Raw genomic sequence first — 20,480 nt, forward strand, 5'->3', positions numbered from 1 at the left:
AAAAAAATCTACCTGATAAGCGTACATCTGGTTGAAAATAATGTGCAGTACAAGGAGTTGGAGGAAAAGCATCTTGCAAAAGAAGTCGCTGCAACGACTACTATAGGAACAATATCGCGTTGTAAACAAGCACGACCGTTCAAACAGCGAGGCTATCTACCATTGCTATGTTGTTTTTTTCTTCAGTCGTGAAGGATGTATAGCACGCGTATTGGTCTCTACGCATCAATTTTCGAGATTCGTGCGTGTGCCGTACGCAATAAAGGTCTACTTTCCGGCAAAACTGCCCATATCTGCTAAGGACATTTTGGTTACGCCCCTTATGTTAATGCTATAGAGTCCAGAACCTTTTTTTTTCTTTTTCTTGTACCGTCATGTCGTTAGTGACACAATATTCTACTTGTGCACAAACGCTATAGCATACGTTCTGCGTAAAACTTGTTCTTCAACCTCACTACAGGAACGGATTGGGACTTCCAAGAGAGTACTTTGCCTCCGAGTATATGGCGCATACCCACGGCTATGCACCGAGCCCGAGGCTGCGTGTTCGATTCCATCCACGTTGCAGCGGGTGCTTTTCGATGAGGATGACACGCATAAACGCTTGTGTACTGGTATTAAGTTGCACATCAACCAAACACCCAGAAATGGTCAAATTTAAGACGGACACTACGGCATGACCCATCATAATGGCGTGGTTTTCAAGCGTAAAATTCCATACAGCTTTAATGAACAAGCTCATGCCCAACGTATCGTGTAATGAAGGTACCTTGGACGAATCTGCCGTCGACTTTTTTTTTTTTCAATATTCAATCCCCCTGCAGATTTAACACTGTCCCACGGATCACTCAGCCTAACCTGGTAAGAAAGCCACTCGCACAAAGCGGGGGCATGAGCCAAAGCTAATCTGCTCGCGATGAGAGAAATGCAGCAGACCTAACCTGTCAATAATAATGTCCATTAGTGATGCCCGACTGCACAGCATATATGTCTCACAAGTTCGTGTTGCCATGCGCATACGTTTCATGTTTTTTTTCTTCGGTGCAGGGAACATACGCATCGTTGCTGGTGAAGGACTTTTTCTTGCAGAACGCCTTCCGTTTCTGTGCTTTCCGGTGCTCAAACCATGTGGTTACAAAAAAGCCCACGTGTGTTTAATGGTGTCCGCGTTTTTCGTGCTGTTCAACTTCGCAGATATCACACCAACTTGCCCAGACCAAAGCCCCCCTAAAGCCTATAAAGTTGCATTTTCTTCCACAACCAATGTTCTTCTTGCGGTGAAAATTTTATTGTAGCAGAATGTGCAGTGCTTTTTTTTATTTCTGGTGTAAAATTGTGACATTCCGGAGCGTCGATGAAACACTCCCCTGTCTCAACTTTTCGCTTCCTTCTTTTCACATGCGCAGGGAAAACTGCTTCAAGAACGAGAACTTCTTGAAGTGTGCCGAGGCGCTGCTTCTAAAAGAAGAAATGGACAGCCTCAAGAGCAAGGTCGATTACCTTTACAGCCGCTGAGCAAGAGTTCAACAGAGAGAGAGAGAGAAACTAACGAGAGTATGGGCCACTTCGCTCGGCAATCTATTTTTTGATTTGTAATAATACACAACACGCCAAAACGCCATTCGACCATACCAGCACCACCCGGAAACGGAACCACCATCATCGCCACCGGACACATCACTACGGAAACACAACGCTTGCAAGGAGCCATGGGAAATCTCCAGCGCCATCTGCCTTGTTCAAGAATCTCTAAAAAAATAACATATTTTGCTGATGCCTGCACCCTTAGAAAACTATAGCTCAGTCTGCTGCCTGCCGCTGCATTAAAGTGGTCTTCACGCTGCATCGGCGCGTGGTGCCCCCAAGCGCCGGTAAGGCGCAACACGTGGTCCGGGTCACGTGGTACGAGGAGCCCCGCTTTCGCGTCCTTCTGCGTCTGTGACAAAGCTGTACTGCCTTCGCGATCCTCAAGGACTTCTGCTCTTGGCTTAGTTCGAAGCGTAATTTGTGTGCTCCAGTGCCTGCCAAGCATCGTCAATACTTTCCGTTTCTGCCGTGATGGCGGCAGCTCGAAGCTGTAGATAATAAAGATAAAAAGAGTATTATATATATATATTAATGTTCCGAAGAATATCAATCTAGTTGGTGCTTTTTATGCTCTATACGCATGTTCATCGTTGTTCTGTTCGTTTGTGCGCCCTCCATTTCCCGACCTTACCATGTTCAATAAAAATACGAAAAGCAAATACGCGTGTTGTGTGCAGTGCTCGTATACCGCTGTTGAGGAACAAGGCTTAAGAAGAGGCACTTTTTTTTATATTCAGCCTCAATAGTATCCGCGACGTAGCACCGGTAAGTAATCACACCAGTATTAGTGCATTGCCAAGCGTATCGAAGACGTGCGACTATACTTGCCCGTCTTGCCCGTGCAACGATAGTTTGTTTCGTTCTTGAGAAAGCTTCCGGAAGCTTTTAGGCAGCAACGGTAATTGCTATAGCGTTCAGTCAAACGCCCATAAGCTGTCACTCGGCGCACAGCATGAAGCAAATTTGGATACGTCCCGAATTCATCGTGAAAGAAAAAAAAATAAAAAAATAACACGCAGGACAAAACAGAGGCGCCGTTCTTTGTCCTGTTAGCTCCGCTGTTGCTCGCACTTCTGCCGGTCTTTCCAGCGAGAAGCTTTTGCCAGCGAAGTACGCGAAACTCGGACAGTTTTTGCGTTACGGCGTACTTGAACTACGGTACAAAACCTCACTATAACAAAGCGGTGCGGTGACCATGAATTAGTTCGTTATATCCGAAATTCGTTGTAAAAGTCGAGATAAAAATCGGCACAGAAAAATCGGCAGTCTGTCTGCCACGAAAATACTAGAAAAAAATAATTATTCTGCTCTTCAAATTCACGAGGTCATTTGTGCCAGTCTCCTCGTGGCATGTCAAGCTATTGGGACCGAAACATAACAAGCTAAAATAACAAAAGAACGAGGTAAGTTTGACAAAAACAGGCCTGCGCTAACATGTATTTGAAGAATAATGTGGCCACATTTTAAACCAAAGTTATAGTGTCACAATCAAATCTGTAAAAAGGGTGGTTGTGAATTGTTTTTGAATAATTGCGTTTTATGCTATACCCTTTTAGTTGTGAGCCAAGGGCATGTGTAAGTTAAGTATACCTTCGTTATAATCGATATAGCGGTGGCGCTCGCACTTTCAGTTTCGCGATAATTGAGCGTCACTGAAATAAAGCATGTCCAACGAAAGTTTGAATTTAATTCGCTAAATTACTGATAATTTGTTATATCAGCGCTCTTAATCAGGGGCGAAGCAAGATTTTTCTACTAAGGGTACCGAAGACAAGTGAGTTCGCTCAGCGGGACGGCAAGCGGGGTAGTTGGGCCTTTTGTGCTTTGGCTATATTTTGCTCTTGGGGGGGGGGGGGAGCAAAAGGTGGACAAGCTTAAGCCCCTGCTGGTGCCGCCCCTTCTTTTTTATTATTATGCCCAACTGTACAAGTGACGAAATCACGTGATTGTAGATCGGTGTCTGTACGGTATGAAGGACTTTACTAAGGTCCTGAGGATCAGTCCAGGACTGATGCCGGTTGCTCCCACGTCGCGGGACAGAGTGTAGTAGTAAAAAATAATTGTTAGTGTTTACCGCCCCCCCCCCCCCCCGCCAAGAAAAAAAAAACGCGACATGATTATGAGAGACACCGTAGTTGAGGGCTTTGGAAATTTCGGCCACCTGGGGTTCTCTAATGTGAACTTACCCCCGTATTCTAAAACGCTGCTTGACTTGAACTTGACTTGCCACCGACTTTAATGCAGCACAAACGCGTTTCGAATGCGCTGTCTTTAGGTGGTGCCAAGGTAGCACAAACGCACAGACGCGTTTCAAAAGCGCTGCATTGAAGGCGGCTTCAAGTCAAGGAGCTATTCTGAATACGGGGGTTAGATTTAAGTGTACACAATTCATCTAGCATATTTCGCCGCCATTGAAATGCGGCCACCACGACTGGGACTTTGGGGTCAGCAGACTAACACTATAACCGTCGAGACGAGTTGGAAAATTTTAGGGTGGGCGTTCAAACACGGACCCAGCGGAACAGGACCCAGCGAAAACGAAAAGTAGACACAAAATTCACCAACGCAAGCGCACGCAGGCATGGAGGGCCACCTGTTCATCGGGAATGCATGCGAGGAATAGGCGAGACAGAGCTGCTAGACGTAATGTGCAAATTCATCGACGGCTGGCGTCAGCGTGCGCTTCAGCTAGCTCGCATTTATATGCTTAAGCCTCGACCATTGGGTACGTCTGTATATAACGGCGCACTCATCGAATTTGGGCGCGCATTTACAGTAGTCAGCGCAAAGGCAGATCAGATGGTGATCCTCCGATTAACGATCTCTAAAGTTTCCTCAAACTTTACCACAACGGCCAGTCGCGTTGATTGATTGATATGTGGGGTTTAACGTCCCAAAACCAGCGTGTGATTATGAGAGACGCCGTAGCGGAGGGCTCCGAAAATTTCGACCACGTTCTTTAACGTGCACCCAAATCTAAGCACACGTGCCTACAGTATTTCCCGCCTCCATCGGAAATGCAGCCGCCGCAGCCGGGATTCGATCCCGCGACCTGTGGATCAGCAGCCGAGTACCTTAGCCACTAGACCACCTCGGCGAGGCTGGTCGCATTGTCGGGCAGCCTGCTGATTCCATTGTTGGTGCCGATATTCTGGCCAGAACTAGGCCGATATTCTGTACTACACGTAGTCCGATGCCCACCTATCAGCTTTCATTAGAGAGTTTTAGTACTGCGTACGCTGCGTACGTGGCGGCGTTGTGTACGTAAAAACGCCACGTTCTGCGTAGTGCGCATGCGCAGACCGCAACGCGCACGTATCACGTTACGTACGCAGCCGCTACGTACGCACGCATGAGATGCGTGCGTGCGTACGTATGAGTAGAGTGCCTAGAATATTCTCCTAGTGTCATGAACAGGCGCCTTCCCCATCGGCGACTGGGAAATTGATTTGGATTCAGCGTTAGGGGGCGCTACTTGCAACTGGCGCGTCAGTTTGCGTGCCGGCCGGGCCTTTCAACGTTGTGTCGGGTGGCGACTTGTCTGTGTGGTGAAGCGTGTTCTCGCTACGTTTCGAATATGTGCCGTGAATTCTCGTGCAGCGATTGTGTGTGACTATGCCTGAAAAAAAAAGGAAGAACGTGCTTTGTGCCTTTGTGCAAAGGCGGGTACAAGTCTTTCAAGGAGAAGGTGTCTCTGTTCAGGGCTCCGGCAGATCCTGTTCGTCTTCAAGAATGGGCGCGAAACATCAAAAGAGGTGACAAAGTTCTAGACGAAACTTGTGTAGCGTGTTCTCGTCATTTTGATGATCGCTACATCCAAAGAACTTTCAAGCATGTCATCAACGGCGAGGACGTCGAATTTGACCGTGAACGACCATCGCTAACGCCGGACGCCGTTCCTACCATTTTCCCGGATGGCCCCGCTTACCTGACTAAACCAGTGCCTCGAAAAAGAAAAGAGAGGAATATTGCTGACTGCACAGCTCCGCCTGCTAAGCGTAAAGCGCCGAATGAACCCACGACTTCCCAGGCCTGTGACGATGCTGCCGCTGGCGAGGAAACAGCACAGGCGCCGCAACATAGCCAGCCTATAGCTGGCTATGTTGTGCGCAAATCTCTGAAAAAATTTCCATGCCATGATTGTGCATCTTGTCTCTGCATTATGCCTCTGCAAGCAGAATCGAACTGCAATGCCACGCTGACGAATCAGTTCAACCATGGGGGGCCTGCTCTACCCATCAGACGCTCTTGAAAAGCTCATCACAAAGCTTGAAAATGCTTTCACTGTGTTTTTCAGCCGGAACAAGCTTCATGCCGAAAGCTTGGTTTGCTTCTTGCTTTTTCTTCAGGGTCGTGAACTTGAAAAAGTTGGCTGCATTGAGCACGGTTGTAAGCTCACTACAGCGATTATTAAGTTTTACGCACTCACCAGACTGCACTTCTTCACGAAAGCAACAAATAAGAGCCTGTCCTCTAAGCGAGAGAAGCAAAAGCTCTTGAAAATGCGGCGGTGCCAGTAAGGTGTTCAGCGCTGTTCATGTAAAAAATGTAAATAAGTTCCTGGTACAGTGGCTTTTGTAATTAAGAAATCTGGCATTGTGAATCTGTTAGGAGTTCAGAGCTGCCAAAGTGAAAAATGTAAATAAATTCTTGACACTGACTTCTGCAATAAATGTTGATATTGTAAACTGACATTTTGTATTGGTTTGTTTTTCCTTACTGCTGGTAACTCATTCGCAGGGGGTCCTGTTCGCCAGTGGTTTCGTCTGGCGCACTGTCATTGCTTTGGCATTATTTATTTTTCTGATTACTTCGAGGCGTGAAGGGCCAATCGAAGAGATAATGACCCTTGTACGTGGGTGCGTGCAGGCCTGCCACCGAGTGCAGGGAAAGTAAGTGTCCATAATACATTGTATATATAAAAAGTTGCGAGAAGAGGGTTTGTACAGTGCCTGCGATTCTGCACATGACAACAAAGTCGCGACAGCAGCCTACGGGAGGGAATGGTGGTCGCGGATGAGGAGAGAAATATGTGATTTTTTGTGTTGAACAGTCGTACCACTGGGAGCCCCCGGTTGGCCACCCCTTAATTACCGCAATTTAAAAAGTAGCATTGGTAACGCGCGAGCGGCCAATCTATGAAGAGGCGGCACGGCAGGAGGACACAAAATGTCAACAAGGCAGAGAGCTCGCATACATGTCGTTCAAATTCACGCGCTTTATTTACAGTCTGCATGGAAAACGCAGGATAACAAGGCAATCGCGTGCTAAGCCATGAAACCACCACTGCAATTTCAACGCAAAGCGTCTGCTCCGGCTTGCTGCCTCACCAGCTTGCCGAAAAAGCAGCGCACCAGAGAGCGGTACTGCCACCTGGCGGCTGTATCGCATACCATTTCCCCTCGGCCGGCCCGTTCACGACACTAGGAGAAATATTCTAGGCACTCTTAGAGTGCCTAGAATATTTCTCCTAGTGTCGTGAACGGGCCGGCCGAGGGGAAACGGTATGCGATACAGCCGCCAGGTGGCAGTACCGCTCTCTGGCGCGCTGCTTTTTCGGCAAGCTGGGGAGGCAGCAAGCCGGAGCAGACGCTTTGCGTTGAAATTGCAGTGGTGGTTTGATGGCTTAGCACGCGATTGCCTTGTTATCCTGCGTTTTCCATGCAGACTGTAAATAAAGCGTGTGAATTTGAATGAAATGTATGCGAGCTCTCTGCCTTGTTGAGATTTTGTGTCCTCCTGCCGTGCCGCCTCTTCATAGATTGGCCGCTCGCGCGTTACCAATGCAACTTTTTAAATTGTGGTAATTAAGGGGGGGCCAACCGGGAACTCCCAGCGGTACGACTGTTCAACACAAAAAATCACATATTTCTCTCTTCATCCGCGACCACCATTCCCTCCCGTAGGCTGCTGTCGCGACTTTGTTGTCATGTGCAGAATCGCAGGCACTGTACAAACCCTCTTCTCGCAACTTTTTATATATACAATGCATTATGGACACTTACTTTTCCTGCACTCGGTTGCAGGCCTGGACGCACCCACGTACAAGGGTCATTATCTCTTCGATTGGCCCTTCTCGCCTCGAAGTAATCAGAAAAATAAATAATGCCAAAGCAATGACAGTGCGCCAGACGAAACCACTGGCGAACAGGACCCCCTGCGAATGAGTTACCAGCAGTAAGAAAAAACAAACCAATACAAAATGTCAATTTACAATATCAACATTTATTGCAGAAGTCAGTGTCAAGAATTTATTTACAATTTTCACTTTGGCAGCTCCGAACTCCTAACAGATTCACAATGCCAGATTTCTTAATTACAAAAGCCACTGTACCAGGAACTTATTTACATTTTTTTACATGAACAGCACTGAACACCTTACTGACACCACCGCATTTTCAAGAGCTTTTGCTTCTCTCGCTTAGAGGACAGGCTCTTATTTGTTGCTTTCGTGAAGAAGTGCAGTCTGGTGAGTGCGTAAAACTTAATAATCGCTGATGTGAGCTTACGACCGTGCTCAATGCAGCCAACTTTTTCAAGCTCATGACCCTGAAGAAAAAGCAAGAAGCTAACCAAGCTTTCGGCATGAAGCTTGTTCCGGCTGAAAAACACAGTGAAAGCATTTTCAAGCTTTGTGATGAGCTTTTCAAGAGCGTCTGATGGGTAGAGCAGGCCCCCATGGTTGAACTGATTGGTCAGCGTGGCATTGCAGTTCGATTCTGCTTGCAGAGGCATAATGCAGAGACAAGATGCACAATCACGGCATGGAAATTTTTTCAGAGATTTGCGCACAACATAGCCAGCTATATAGAAAATTAGCCGGCTATCGCTCTTTTCTTCTACCATGCCATCATGTTCAAGCAGGGAGGCATGCCTTTCCAGCACTTCTTCAGCATGCGGCAGGTTTCCTTCATCCAGAAGGCTATCAACAAGGGCTGTTACACGAGCTCCCTTTTGTTCGGGCACATCAGAAGTCTCTAAAAGAGCAGTAACCAGTTCAGGAGGAGAGTTACCTCCTTTAGGGGGTCTGGCGAGGCTATAAAATGCCATGTTATTAATTACGACCAAAAATTGCTCAGGGAAGGGGTGATCGTTGCTCCCAAAGGCCTGCCGGACGACACCAAACACATTTTCCATTTTGTCCTGGCTTAGGTTTGCAGTTAGCAAATATGTGTACTTCAGTGTGCTAGTAACGTAGCTGAGGAGTGACAGTGTGCTCTGAATAGTCACCCGGAGCCCTAAAGCAGTACTCTCGCTTAAAACCCCCCCACCGTGCTTGGCAGCATGCTCTTCCCACTCTCGCAGAAATGGGAGAAAGTCTTCCAAAAACTTTGCACTTGCTGAACCACATCTAAGGCCTTTCGAAGGGATTCGGGCCGTCATTATAAAAATCAGTCTTTCCATCGTTTGAATAAACTTCTCCGTAAACTGTGTTATCTTAAACGTCTTAACTAGGTGGTCCTTGAAAAGAAAAATCTCTTTCAAAACTTGCTCACTAAAAAGCTGAAATGCGAGGTTTACCCTCATTTTCTCAAATGCTTTTGGCTGCACGTGTGACTCCGTGATGTGCGGCATCACTTTTAGTGTCAGTGACTTGCTGTCCTTAATCCATGCCTCTCTGACAACATCAACATGGACGTGATCATCTGGGATCTGCAGGCCTGTCGACACAAATGCATTTCGGATACACTTGATCAGATGAGGAAAGTCTGATATGAAGTGCACGTTCCTCCCTGGCTCGACCGGATGTGGAACTTTGCAGGTGATTCTCTTGGAGGTAGCTGCACAAATAGAAAAAAAGCACCTGGTTGACTACCAGCTCATATAATTAATTTAAAAATTAAAAGTAGAGATATCACACCTTTGATTCCAAACAGCTTTCAGAGAGCCCGGTTCCAGGTTGCACCATCGCTTGTCCAATAATAAACAAATAGTCCAGCGTTTTCCGCGAGGATTGTGGCTTCCAGAAGAATTTTAGACAGGACCGAGGCTTTTACATTGCCTTTTGAGGCAAAGACGCCAAGGATCTGAGTCCGTTTTCCTGCAAAGATATCGAATCCCACAATGCATGAGTAGCCCCCCAGATGAAATCAGGTCAAAGAGGCAATAGAGTAATAGTACCAAACACTGCTGATAAATTTAAGTACTTTATTTATTTATTTATTTATTTAGTACCCACAGCGCCAGAGGCATTACAGTGGGGGAGGGGTTTACAGTCAGTCTGGACAGTTCATTATTTTGTCATATATAAAGCGTGGAAAACGGTAATAGCAACAACAACAGCTACAGCAGATCGACAATATAAGTTATTCACAGCAGTATGCAGTATATGTGAGAAACAAGAACACTACAAGGTTGAGTCACTTCAACAGGAAAAATAAGTGATTTGATATCGGAGTATAGCCACAATTCCCTTCTGCATACAGTGTGAGGACAAAAGAAAGAAGAACAAAAAATAAGAACAGTAATACATACAGTACGTCCTAAAAAGATCAAAGAAACAATCATTTCAGCAGGGCAAAAAACATCTCATTCGAAACTACGTTGACGATGTCAGCAGGTAACCTATTCCAGTCGTGGATTGTTTTTGGAAAGAAAGATTTCTTAAAAAGTTCCGTGCGGCATAGAACCTCTCTTACTTTTCGCTCATGGTCCACGCGTTGGGACCTATAGTTAGGCGGTATTATATATATGTCTCTCTGCATGTTAATCGTACCATAGTAAATGGAATGAAAAAGCTTCAGGCGCAGCTTTCTGCGTCGTTCTACCAAGGTATCCCATTTGAGTTCTTCCTTAGTTCTTGCTGCACTGAAATTAATTGTGTATTGACGGGACACGTACCTCGCACCGAGATTCTGAACTCTTTCAAGTTTAATAACGTCGCGCGCCGTCGTAGGGTCCCACACTACACAAGCGTACTCGAGGACGGACCTCACGTACGTCTTGTAGAGTAGCTCACGTGTGGACTGACTGAATGCACCAGAGTTCCTGCGAATGAAGCCCAGCATTTTTCCCGCCTTTCCGGTTACGTAGTTAACCTGCTTCTGCCACGATAATTCTGGGGTATACCAAACACCTAAGTATTTAAATTCGGTTACTTTACCAGTTACAATGTTATTCAGGGTGTAGCAGTAATTTAGAGGGTTCTTCTTTCGAGTGAATGTCATATTGACAGTTTTCGTGAGGTTTAGCTGCATGCGCCACCTAGTGCACCATGTGCTGATTCGATCGAGGTCTTGCTGAATCAGGTTGAGGTCTTCCGTACCGTTAGTGATCCTATAAACCACACAGTCATCTGCAAACAGCCTCAACTGCGATGTCAAACCGTCGCCAATATCATTGATGTACAATAAGAACAGCAAAGGTCCCAGGACGGAGCCCTGGGGTACACCAGATGAAACGCTTTGTGCCCGTGACCGAACCCCATTTACAACCACGAATTGCCGGCGTAACGTTAGATATTCTTTAATCCATGAGACAACCGCCGGATTTATTTTATATGTGAGCATCTTTTCAATGAGTAATGAATGGGGTACTGTGTCGAAAGCTTTCCTGAAATCGAGGAAAATACATTCAACCGCAAGCCGTTTATCTAATGCAGAAGCAATATCATTTGTGAATTCCAATAATTGGGTAACACAGGAAAAACCTTTACGAAATCCATGTTGGGCTGACGTAATCGCAGAATGAGTATTCAAGTGAGCTACAATACTCGTGAATAGAATGTGCTCCATTATTTTACATGCAACGGATGTCAGCGATATCGGGCGGTAGTTTGAAACGTCGCTTCTAGGGCCGGACTTATGAATAGGGACCAAAATACCTGCTTTCCAATCATCAGGAAGAGAAGCTTCGAGTAGTGACATATCAAATATAACTTTCAAGTACTTTGCTATCGATTCAGCGCATGATTTAAGCAGGAAATTGGGTTAGTCGTCAGGACCACACGCTTTAGAAGAGTCGAGCCTTCGAAGCAACGATTCAATGCCGTGTGTACATATGACAACATCATCCATGTCGCTTATCGTTTCAAGTACCGGTGGGACGTCTTCAGAGGGCATTACTGCAGGAGTGAAGACGGAGCAGAAGTAGGCGTTAAAGCATTCTGCCTTGTCAGCGTCTTCGCGAACAATGACGTCACCAGACACGAGTGGAGGGATAGTTACAACATCCCTGCCATTCTGCTTCACGTGCTTCCAGAACACTTTCGGTTTATCTTTTAGTCTTGTTTGAATAGTTCCCGAATAACTGTCTTTGGCAATGCGTGTTGCTTCTTTAACTTCACGAGTTATTTCTTTCAGTTTTTTCTCTGTCTCTTTTGAAGGTTTTCTGCAATAAGCGCGATAAGTTCGTTGTCTTTTTTGTGTGAGCTGGCGCAAGGTTTTCGTAAACCAAGGCTTGCTTCTACCCTGTCTCGCCGTCAACACCCAAGTTGGGACGAACAGTTCACGTAATTCGAGTATTTTCTGCTTAAATAACCGCCATAGCCCGTCCACACTCCTACACTCGGCTTCCGTTTCGAACACTACTAAATAAGCCTGTAATGCTTGATTTATACAATCGAAATTGGCTTTTTTATAATTGTACAGTTTTCTGTTAGCATGGTTTTTTGTTTTAACATAGGCCAGCGACATCGTCGACACGACAGCGTGATGGTCGCTTATGCCAGGAATCACAAGCGTTGACTGAACAAGTTCTGGTCGATTGGTAAGCAGAAGGTCTAAAATGTTGTTTCCCCGCGTTGGGGTGAGGACTAGCTGATGCAGAGCATGCAGGTTGACCATGTTCATCATTTCTGTATTGCATATTCCAGTAACTGTGGCGGTGTTCGATGCATCCCATTTCAAGTCCGGTAAATTGAAGTCTCCCCCAATGACCACGGTATCTGAGTGAACTTCATCAATCGCACTTTGAAGTCAAGTGTGAACATCCGGCGATGCATTAGGGGGACGATAAAAGCTACATACTGTTAAGGCGATGCGGTTCGGAAGTTCTAGTTTGCACAACACTACTTCACTCACGCCAGCATCAACGTCAATCTGGGAGGACCTAATGCTACTATCAATGAGAATGAACACACCCCCTCCATGACCGTTCCTGTCTTTTCTGTAGCAGGTGTAACCAGTTGGAAATACCTCGTGGTCACCAATGTCAGGATCTAACCAGGATTCCGTACCGAGAATCACGGAAGGCTTAACAGTTTCTACTAAGGCGGAAAATTCATCTCTCTTATTCTTTATGCTCCTGCAATTCAGCAGAAGAATACTAATGTTCACAGAACTAGACTGGCACGGTCATTTCTGTGGGGTCACATGCATTGTTGCATCATCGCAGACAAACTTCTGCCCGTTCAAAAGAAGGTAATCGTACCTAAGCATAGCTTTCACGCCATCCTGTTTTTGTGCTTTTGCATATTCCCACAAAATTTTTCTTTTCTTTCGTACTGCTTCGGAGAAATCTTCGGAAATGCTAGTCGTAGTGCCTTTTAACTTTCTTGCGTTGCTTAGGACATGCTGTTTTTCTTTGAAAGATGAAAATTTTGCGATGATGGGTCTGCTCCTCCCAGCTCGAAGACGTCCCAACCGGTGTGCCCTTTCTATTCCTATAGTGGGAATTCCTAACTTCGAAGAACAGATATCCAAGATCTGTTTCTCACACTCCGCATTTGTTTCGTTGGCTCCTTCGTCGGGTATACCGTGAAAGATGAGGTTGCACCTTCTGCTGCGGTTTTCAAGGTCGTCAACCTTTGACGTTAGAGACTTCAACACTCGTGCTTGAGTCTCACATTGTACAACGCACTCTGCTAAAGACGATTTCATTTCATCAAGGTTTGTGAACTTAGTTTCAAGGGATTTGATACGATCACCTAGATCGTTTATAGCGAGCTTGTTTGCAGCTTGAACGGTTTCAATAGCATTTAGTTTATCCTTAATTATGCTTTGACCTGCTAAGAGCTGCTGCAGTGTCGCCTCGGTGGACGGTCCCGGATTCACCTCTACGTCGCCACATATTAGCAGAAGTAAAAAATAAAAAGAGAAGCGACGCAGCAAGCGAAACTGTTTCCGCGAACGGTATTGCGTGCATGAATGTGACAGAATGCAGTCAAACAACTTTTGGGGTGAAACCGGCAAGAAAAAGGGGAACAAGAAAGGGGGTTCCGTATGACTAACCTGCATAAGCAGTAGGAACAGCGTGAAGCGTACTGCTGCAGCCATGCCGGTTTCACGCCCCACTGACGCACTGAAGAGTCCCGCTTTATGAAGCTGAGCGTTATCGTCGAGCCGGTAATCACTCAGATTTTCACTGGCAGGAATCGCACATGCGCCGGATACCGGAACGTCTGGTGGCGTCATCCCGCTGTCGTCATCAGGTGCTACGTTGGTTTTAAGGGTTGTTCCTCGTAGTCCTCGCGTTGTGGCTCCTTCCGGTGGAAGAAACGCTGCGGCTTTCCTGGGACACTGTCTTGCAGAAGCGCCGTTAACCTGCATAAGCAGTAGGAACAGCGTGAAGCGTACTGCTGCAGCCATGCCGGTTTCACGCCCCACTGACGCACTGAAGAGTCCCGCTTTATGAAGCTGAGCGTTATCGTCGAGCCGGTAATCACTCAGATTTTCACTGGCAGGAATCGCACATGCGCCGGATACCGGAACGTCTGGTGGCGTCATCCCGCTGTCGTCATCAGGTGCTACGTTGGTTTTAAGGGTTGTTCCTCGTAGTCCTTGCGTTGTGGCTCCTTCCGGTGGAAGAAACGCTGCGGCTTTCCTGGGACACTGTCTTGCAGAAGCGCCGTTAACCTGCATAAGCAGTAGGAACAGCGTGAAGCGTACTGCTGCAGCCATGCCGGTTTCACGCCCCACTGACGCACTGAAGAGTCCCGCTTTATGAAGCTGAGCGTTATCGTCGAGCCGGTAATCACTCAGATTTTCACTGACAGGAATCGCACATGCGCCGGATACCGGAACGTCTGGTGGCGTCATCCCGCTGTCGTCATCAGGTGCTACGTTGGTTTTAAGGGTTGTTCCTCGTAGTCCTTGCGTTGTGGCTCCTTCCGGTGGAAGAAACGCTGCGGCTTTCCTGGGACACTGTCTTGCAGAAGCGCCGTTAACCTGCATAAGCAGTAGGAACAGCGTGAAGCGTACTGCTGCAGCCATGCCGGTTTCACGCCCCCATCAAATCCCTTGAAACTAAGTTCACAAACCTTGATGAAATGAAATCGTCTTTAGCAGAGTGCGTTGTACAATGTGAGACTCAAGCACGAGTGTTGAAGTCTCTAACGTCAAAGGTTGACGACCTTGAAAACCGCAGCAGAAGGTGCAACCTCATCTTTCACGGTATACCCGACGAAGGAGCCAACGAAACAAATGCGGAGTGTGTAAACATTTATCCACAATACGGCTGTGTTTCAAATGCACATACCTTGGAATGGCTGAAACATAACCACGAACCCGTGGTCACTGGCCTCGGTCTTATTTCTGTCATCCGTAAATGGTCCTAAGTCCACAAATCCTGTCAGCTCCCCAGATGCCTTGACGTTAATGTTCTCTGAAAGTTTGAGTTCGTCAAATACAAGTCTACCATGACGGCTAAACTCGTCCATTTTCTTGGTCTTCTCCTGTAGTGCTGAAAGGACTTTGGAGTTAAATCCAAATGCGCTCTTAAAGCCTTTCATATGCTTGTCTAAGCACGACTTGCTTGGCAGAGCCATTATTTCGTGCCTGCGGACATGCTCGTAAAGCTGTGGACTTTTCATTCGCATAAGAATGCACTCCAATATCCACAGTTTGTCATACGACATGCCTCTCGTCGACTTCCGAGTGGCTGCCTGAAAGCAGGTTTTGACAGCAATACGCTGCGTCACTGGCAGACCACTCAATTTTTTTCTAAAGCAGCCCTGGCAATTCCATTGTTGACTGCCCGTAGCTCTTCAATGCTCCTTTGCGCCTTAGCCAGCTTCTTCTTGGCCCGGAACAACTGCACAGACTTCCTAGAAATGCGCTGCTTGAATGTGCCTCTGCGTTTCTTCTTCAGTCTGTTCCGCTGATTTTGAATCAGTCTCCTCAGGTACTTGCACCTCAAGCAAGCTTTCCCATCCTGCGTAGTAACAAAGCACTTGGGCGAAAAACATCCGCTTCCGAAACGGACGCACTTAGTGCCAGCGGCAGGCTCAATTTCGCAGCCGCAACAAAGAAGCAGATCGTCGGCCCTTTTCAGCGAAGCGAGTGCGTCAGTTTCGGTGCTGACATAGTGCTCTCCCACATTTATGCCGCGGCAGTAAGTACTGCAAAGGTACCCATCTGCAGCACCTACTTCCTTGCTTGACGAAAACACTACGTGTTTCAACACGCACACGTCACCCGGCACTGTATTGTAGTGCCATGCAAATCACAATGCTTCTGGGTCACTGGGCAAGCAAATTTTGCTGCAAAATGCTGACGGCGGCGTTATGCTGTGAAACGGGTGCGGCGCCTGTGCTGTTTCCTCGCCAACGGCAGCATCGTCACAGGCCTGGGAAGTCGTGGGTTCATTCGGCACTTTACGCTTAGCAGGCGGAGCTGTGCAGTCAGCAATATTCCTCTCTCTTCTTTTTCGAGGCACTGGTTTAGTCAGGTAAGCGGGGCCATCCGGGAAAATGGTAGGAACGGCGTCCGGCGTTAGCGATGGTCGTTCACGGTCGAATTCGATGTCCTCACCGTCGATGACATGCTTGAAAGTTCTTTGGATGTAGCGATCATCAAAATGACGAGAACACACTACACAAGTTTCGTCTAGAACTTTGTCACCTCTTTTGATGTTTCGCGCCCATTCTCGAAGACGAACAGGGTCTTCCGGAGCCCTGAACAGAGACACCTTCTCCTTGAAAGACTTGTACCCGCCTTTGCACAAAGGCACAAAGCACGTTCTTCCTTTTTTTTTTCAGGCATAGTCACACACAATCGCTGCACGAGAATTCAAGGCACATATTCGAAACGTAGCGAGAACACGCTTCACCACACAGACAGGTCGCCACCCGACACAACGTTGAAAGGCCCGGCCGGCACGCAAACTGACGCGCCAGTTGCAAGTAGCGCCCCCTAACGCTGAATCCAAATCAATTTCCCAGTCGCCGATGGGGAAGGTGCCTGTTCATGACACTAGGAGATTATTCTAGGCACTCTAGCACTCTAGTATGAGGTTATCGCGCCGCTCTCGAACAAGTTCGCGAAAGCGCGAGACTTCGTTTTGCAAAATGGCGGCATCGAAGGCAAGCACCGACCGGCTCTGTGGCTTAAAATATGGCCATAATCTGGCTATAACACTTGGATTGGCTCACATTGGCTGTCAACAACACGTGCTTCTATTTTGATCTACCAGATGGCGCAACACGCTTCTCGCTCGTTACGTACGCGGGTACTACGGCGTACTAAAAGCCGATTAGTGGCAAACGACGCCACGTAACGCAAGGCGCTTGCGTGATGCGTACGTAGCACCATTCCGCAGTACTAAAACTCTCTATTGGCGATAACGGGGTTCTGGAAACAGTATTCAAAACGCCGTGATACTGAGTGCGTTCATGTATATTTCCTGGTGTGTGTACCTCGGCACGCTGCGGGGTACACACACAAACCACACGTATCAGCAATCAGTGTGCCCAGCGCGCACCGCTGTCGCAGACGATGCGGTTCGACACCACGCTCCTCAAGCGCCTGCGCGAGTTGCTGCCGGCGCGCGACTGCAGCGCTGACCGCACCGAGATGCCATGCACTCCGAGACTTCCCCCTTAGCGTGAAACAGACTGTACTATCGTGTGTTCGAACACGCGAATGCATATCGAATAACCTAGCACCCTACCTCGGCCGAATCGCATCGGCCGTTCTCGGAAACAAAGTGGAAAGGGCGCGCTCCTCCCGGGTCCCATCTGTTGGCACTCCCGCTTCGGTATCGTGGCTGCAAAACGGCGGCTGATAGCGCGTTTTAGGGGTTGCCAGCGGTGATATGAACTCGCATAACGCGCACAGCTACACCCAATAACCCACCAGGCTATGTAGCTGCTGAGATATCGGCTGTGACGTAGCTGCCGTGTCTGTTTTATGTGTAGGTGGTGTTGGCTGCTCATGTTAATGCCCGTCTTTTTCTTCGTGTTATTATCGCTAGCTGCAGATTGCACGCAACCATCGGCCGTTTTCCCGCAACGCTGGCGAACGGAAAGTGCCAACAGACAGTGGAACAGCGTCCCTCCTTTCCCCTCCAGTTTCGGCAGCGTCATGCACGTTATCTCGATTTTGAATCTATTTGCCACGCGCTCGCATGTTCGAGCTCATATTGCTCACGATAGTACGGGGTAATATTGTTTAAATTAAAGAGCATTCGTCAGGTGCGCATTGTCACAACAGAGAGTTTCAGTGCTAAGGCCCCAAGCGGCTTGCGCACCTGGGCCCTTGTGTTTCCTTGTATTCTCCAAAGGTGTGGCGGTGAGTACAAAGGCACGCGAGAGTGTGCGCACGCAGGTAACTAGAAGTACGGGACTCTAACCGCCTTATTCACAAACACTCCTCGACTCAACTTTCTTCCTTCACTTGACAGAGCTGAGCACTGCGCCACCGCGCAGCTGAAAATGACGCTGCGCTGCTCGAGAATCACAGCAGAATATTGCTGATATGCAGTGACTTACCGTGCCCAGAGGCGGCGCTTTATTCTGCTTTCTCAAGTGAAGGTGAAGAATTGATGAAGGGACATTCTAGAATACGGGGGTAAATTTCTGAAGCTCTCTAATGGAATGTTTGTCCACGTGATTGGTCGAGGGTGCTACGTACGCACTACGACCGGGGGTGTTTACGCAAGCCTTGACAAAAGCGTGTCCCATTGAGATATTGTTCTCCGTGGCATAGATCACCTTTTGCCTGTCCCCGACAAGCGCCAGTCCCCCCTTTTACAGAAAAAAAAAATACTGCCTGCACCCCGGCCTCGGTACCTCATCATCAATTTACCTGGCTATTCTGACAACGTGTAATGCTGCAACTAAGATATCAAGCAAATATAAGGACGTGACAGATATTAGCAGCAATCTGTACTTATATTGAAAGCTACAAGTGACTTTCAAAAACAAACAAGTCTTCAAGTGAAATTTCACGAACAATGACGATCATACAATGCACTCCAGGTTTCGTCAAAGAAAGTGCACCGGCAGCCGCATTAGCAGGCGTGGTTCCATGGCCCAATGTCTTGCACAAACAGCAGTGACAAGATGCATGCAAGAAAAAAATTAAGCAAGCTAAGTATGAATTAGAAAAGCCGGATTTCCAATTACAGATGTGACATAACGCGGTCATGTATTTGTAAATAACTGCACTCACAGGCGTGGCGCCTACGGTAGAAGCGTTGCACTTTGTGAGCGACAGGTCAGCATAGTTGTAAGCAGGCTTGTCTGCAAGTATGTCGGCTTGTCACTTTTACGCGCACACCCACACACGAGCTGTAACCCGCAGAAGAGCAAGGCTATCCGAAACACTGACCCGAGTCAGTGTGGCTTACGATTCGCACGGACGTGTGCTCCAAAATTATGCGTTCGAACAAGACTCAACCACAAGCAAACAACTGACATATTTGCCGTTTTAATCACCATTCTGAAACGTTACAGTAGAAATTATGAAAAGTCAGGGGCACTTAATTTCACTTACCTAAAGAAGTACTTTATCCGAATGTGCGACGTTCCTATAGCTGCTTCCTATCGGCAACGAAGGCGGCAAGCAGATCCGGCCATTGTTCAAACGAACCATCGGCGAAAACACACAAAAGAACTTGTTTCGCGGAACACTGATGCAAGATATGCGGAAAACAGAATGAGGACGGTTACTTGACTCCGGATAAAAGCCGCTAATTTGTACTGAGAAGCAGGAAACGCTACACAACATGCCAAACCAAACGATGGCCGCCGGCCTGCCGATCGAGCCATCCCTCATCGTAGCGACGAGGGGGGTGGGTGGGATTCAACATGCGTGACATGGGTACTGCGTACCCGAAGCTGATAACTGATAAGCGTTGGCGTGCGTGCCAATGAGCACCTGCGTTTCGCTCACGTGTCACCCTCGTTATCATATCGGTCGCAGTTGTGCGAGCCTGTTCTTGCAAGCATCGCTATACGAGCGCCTTGTCTTGAAAACAATATTCCACACGCACGAACAGCAACTGCATTTTTTTTTAAACTTGAATGCGCTATAGCGTTCGCCATCCAGTCTATAAGAGCCGTGTCACTGAGTACAGCAGGAAAATTAACGGCAATACGTACAGTCGAGTGCATAATCTTAGAGACCACCAGAGCACATGCCGAGGCGCGTCGCTGCGCCTTCTGGCGGCTGCACGGCTCTGTCCGGGAGCGCGTACTGCGCACGCTCGTCCCATATCTCCCGGCAGCCTGCCCTTTCGCTCGTTTCAACGGCGCGCATCTCGAAACGATTCGGACGGTGCAAGGTGCCACTTCTGCAGTCGCTGTGCAAGCACCGGTACTCCCGAGCGATAATATAGCGGCGGTAATGCCTCTAAGGTAATAGCATGGCTCGAACGCGCCATGCAATACGCTTTCTTCCTTGATGCAGCGCGGAAAACATGCAGTTTCTCAGCTTTTCTCAAACGAAGTTGCGTGATATGCTCATCTTGCAGTGATGAATTTTGTGCTCTGTCTCGGAGACGTTATGCCAGGTGCATTTCTTGGTGCGAATATCGCGCGTGCAGTGGTATGCAGTAAACCACTGAATATCGCGCGTCCAGAATGAATAGCCAGGAAATGCGATAAATAAACAGTTTATTCTTATAAGCCAGAAAAAAAAAGAAAACGATAGCTATAACTGCTATCCAGGAAAGATCACTGCTTTCAGTATTTGATCAATCACTTGCGCCACAATCAATTTGGCAATCACTTG

General features: G+C 47.5%; 1 protein-coding gene across 2 annotated transcripts in view; it reads left to right on the plus strand.

Annotated features, from left to right (window-relative positions):
• LOC119185003 (crustacean hyperglycemic hormone) overlaps positions 1-2,111 on the plus strand; it is a 96,371-nt gene extending 94,260 nt beyond the window's left edge. For both annotated transcript variants that reach the window (XM_075875309.1, XM_075875308.1), the window contains one exon: positions 1,407-2,111. In XM_075875309.1, coding sequence (XP_075731424.1) covers positions 1,407-1,515 — 109 coding nt within the window. In that variant the 3' untranslated portion in view covers positions 1,516-2,111. The remainder of the gene's footprint in view (positions 1-1,406) is intronic.
• The last annotated feature ends 18,369 nt before the right edge of the window (positions 2,112-20,480 follow it).

Source organism: Rhipicephalus microplus, chromosome 10 (assembly GCF_043290135.1).
Source record: "Rhipicephalus microplus isolate Deutch F79 chromosome 10, USDA_Rmic, whole genome shotgun sequence".
Classification (NCBI taxonomy): domain Eukaryota; kingdom Metazoa; phylum Arthropoda; class Arachnida; order Ixodida; family Ixodidae; genus Rhipicephalus; species Rhipicephalus microplus.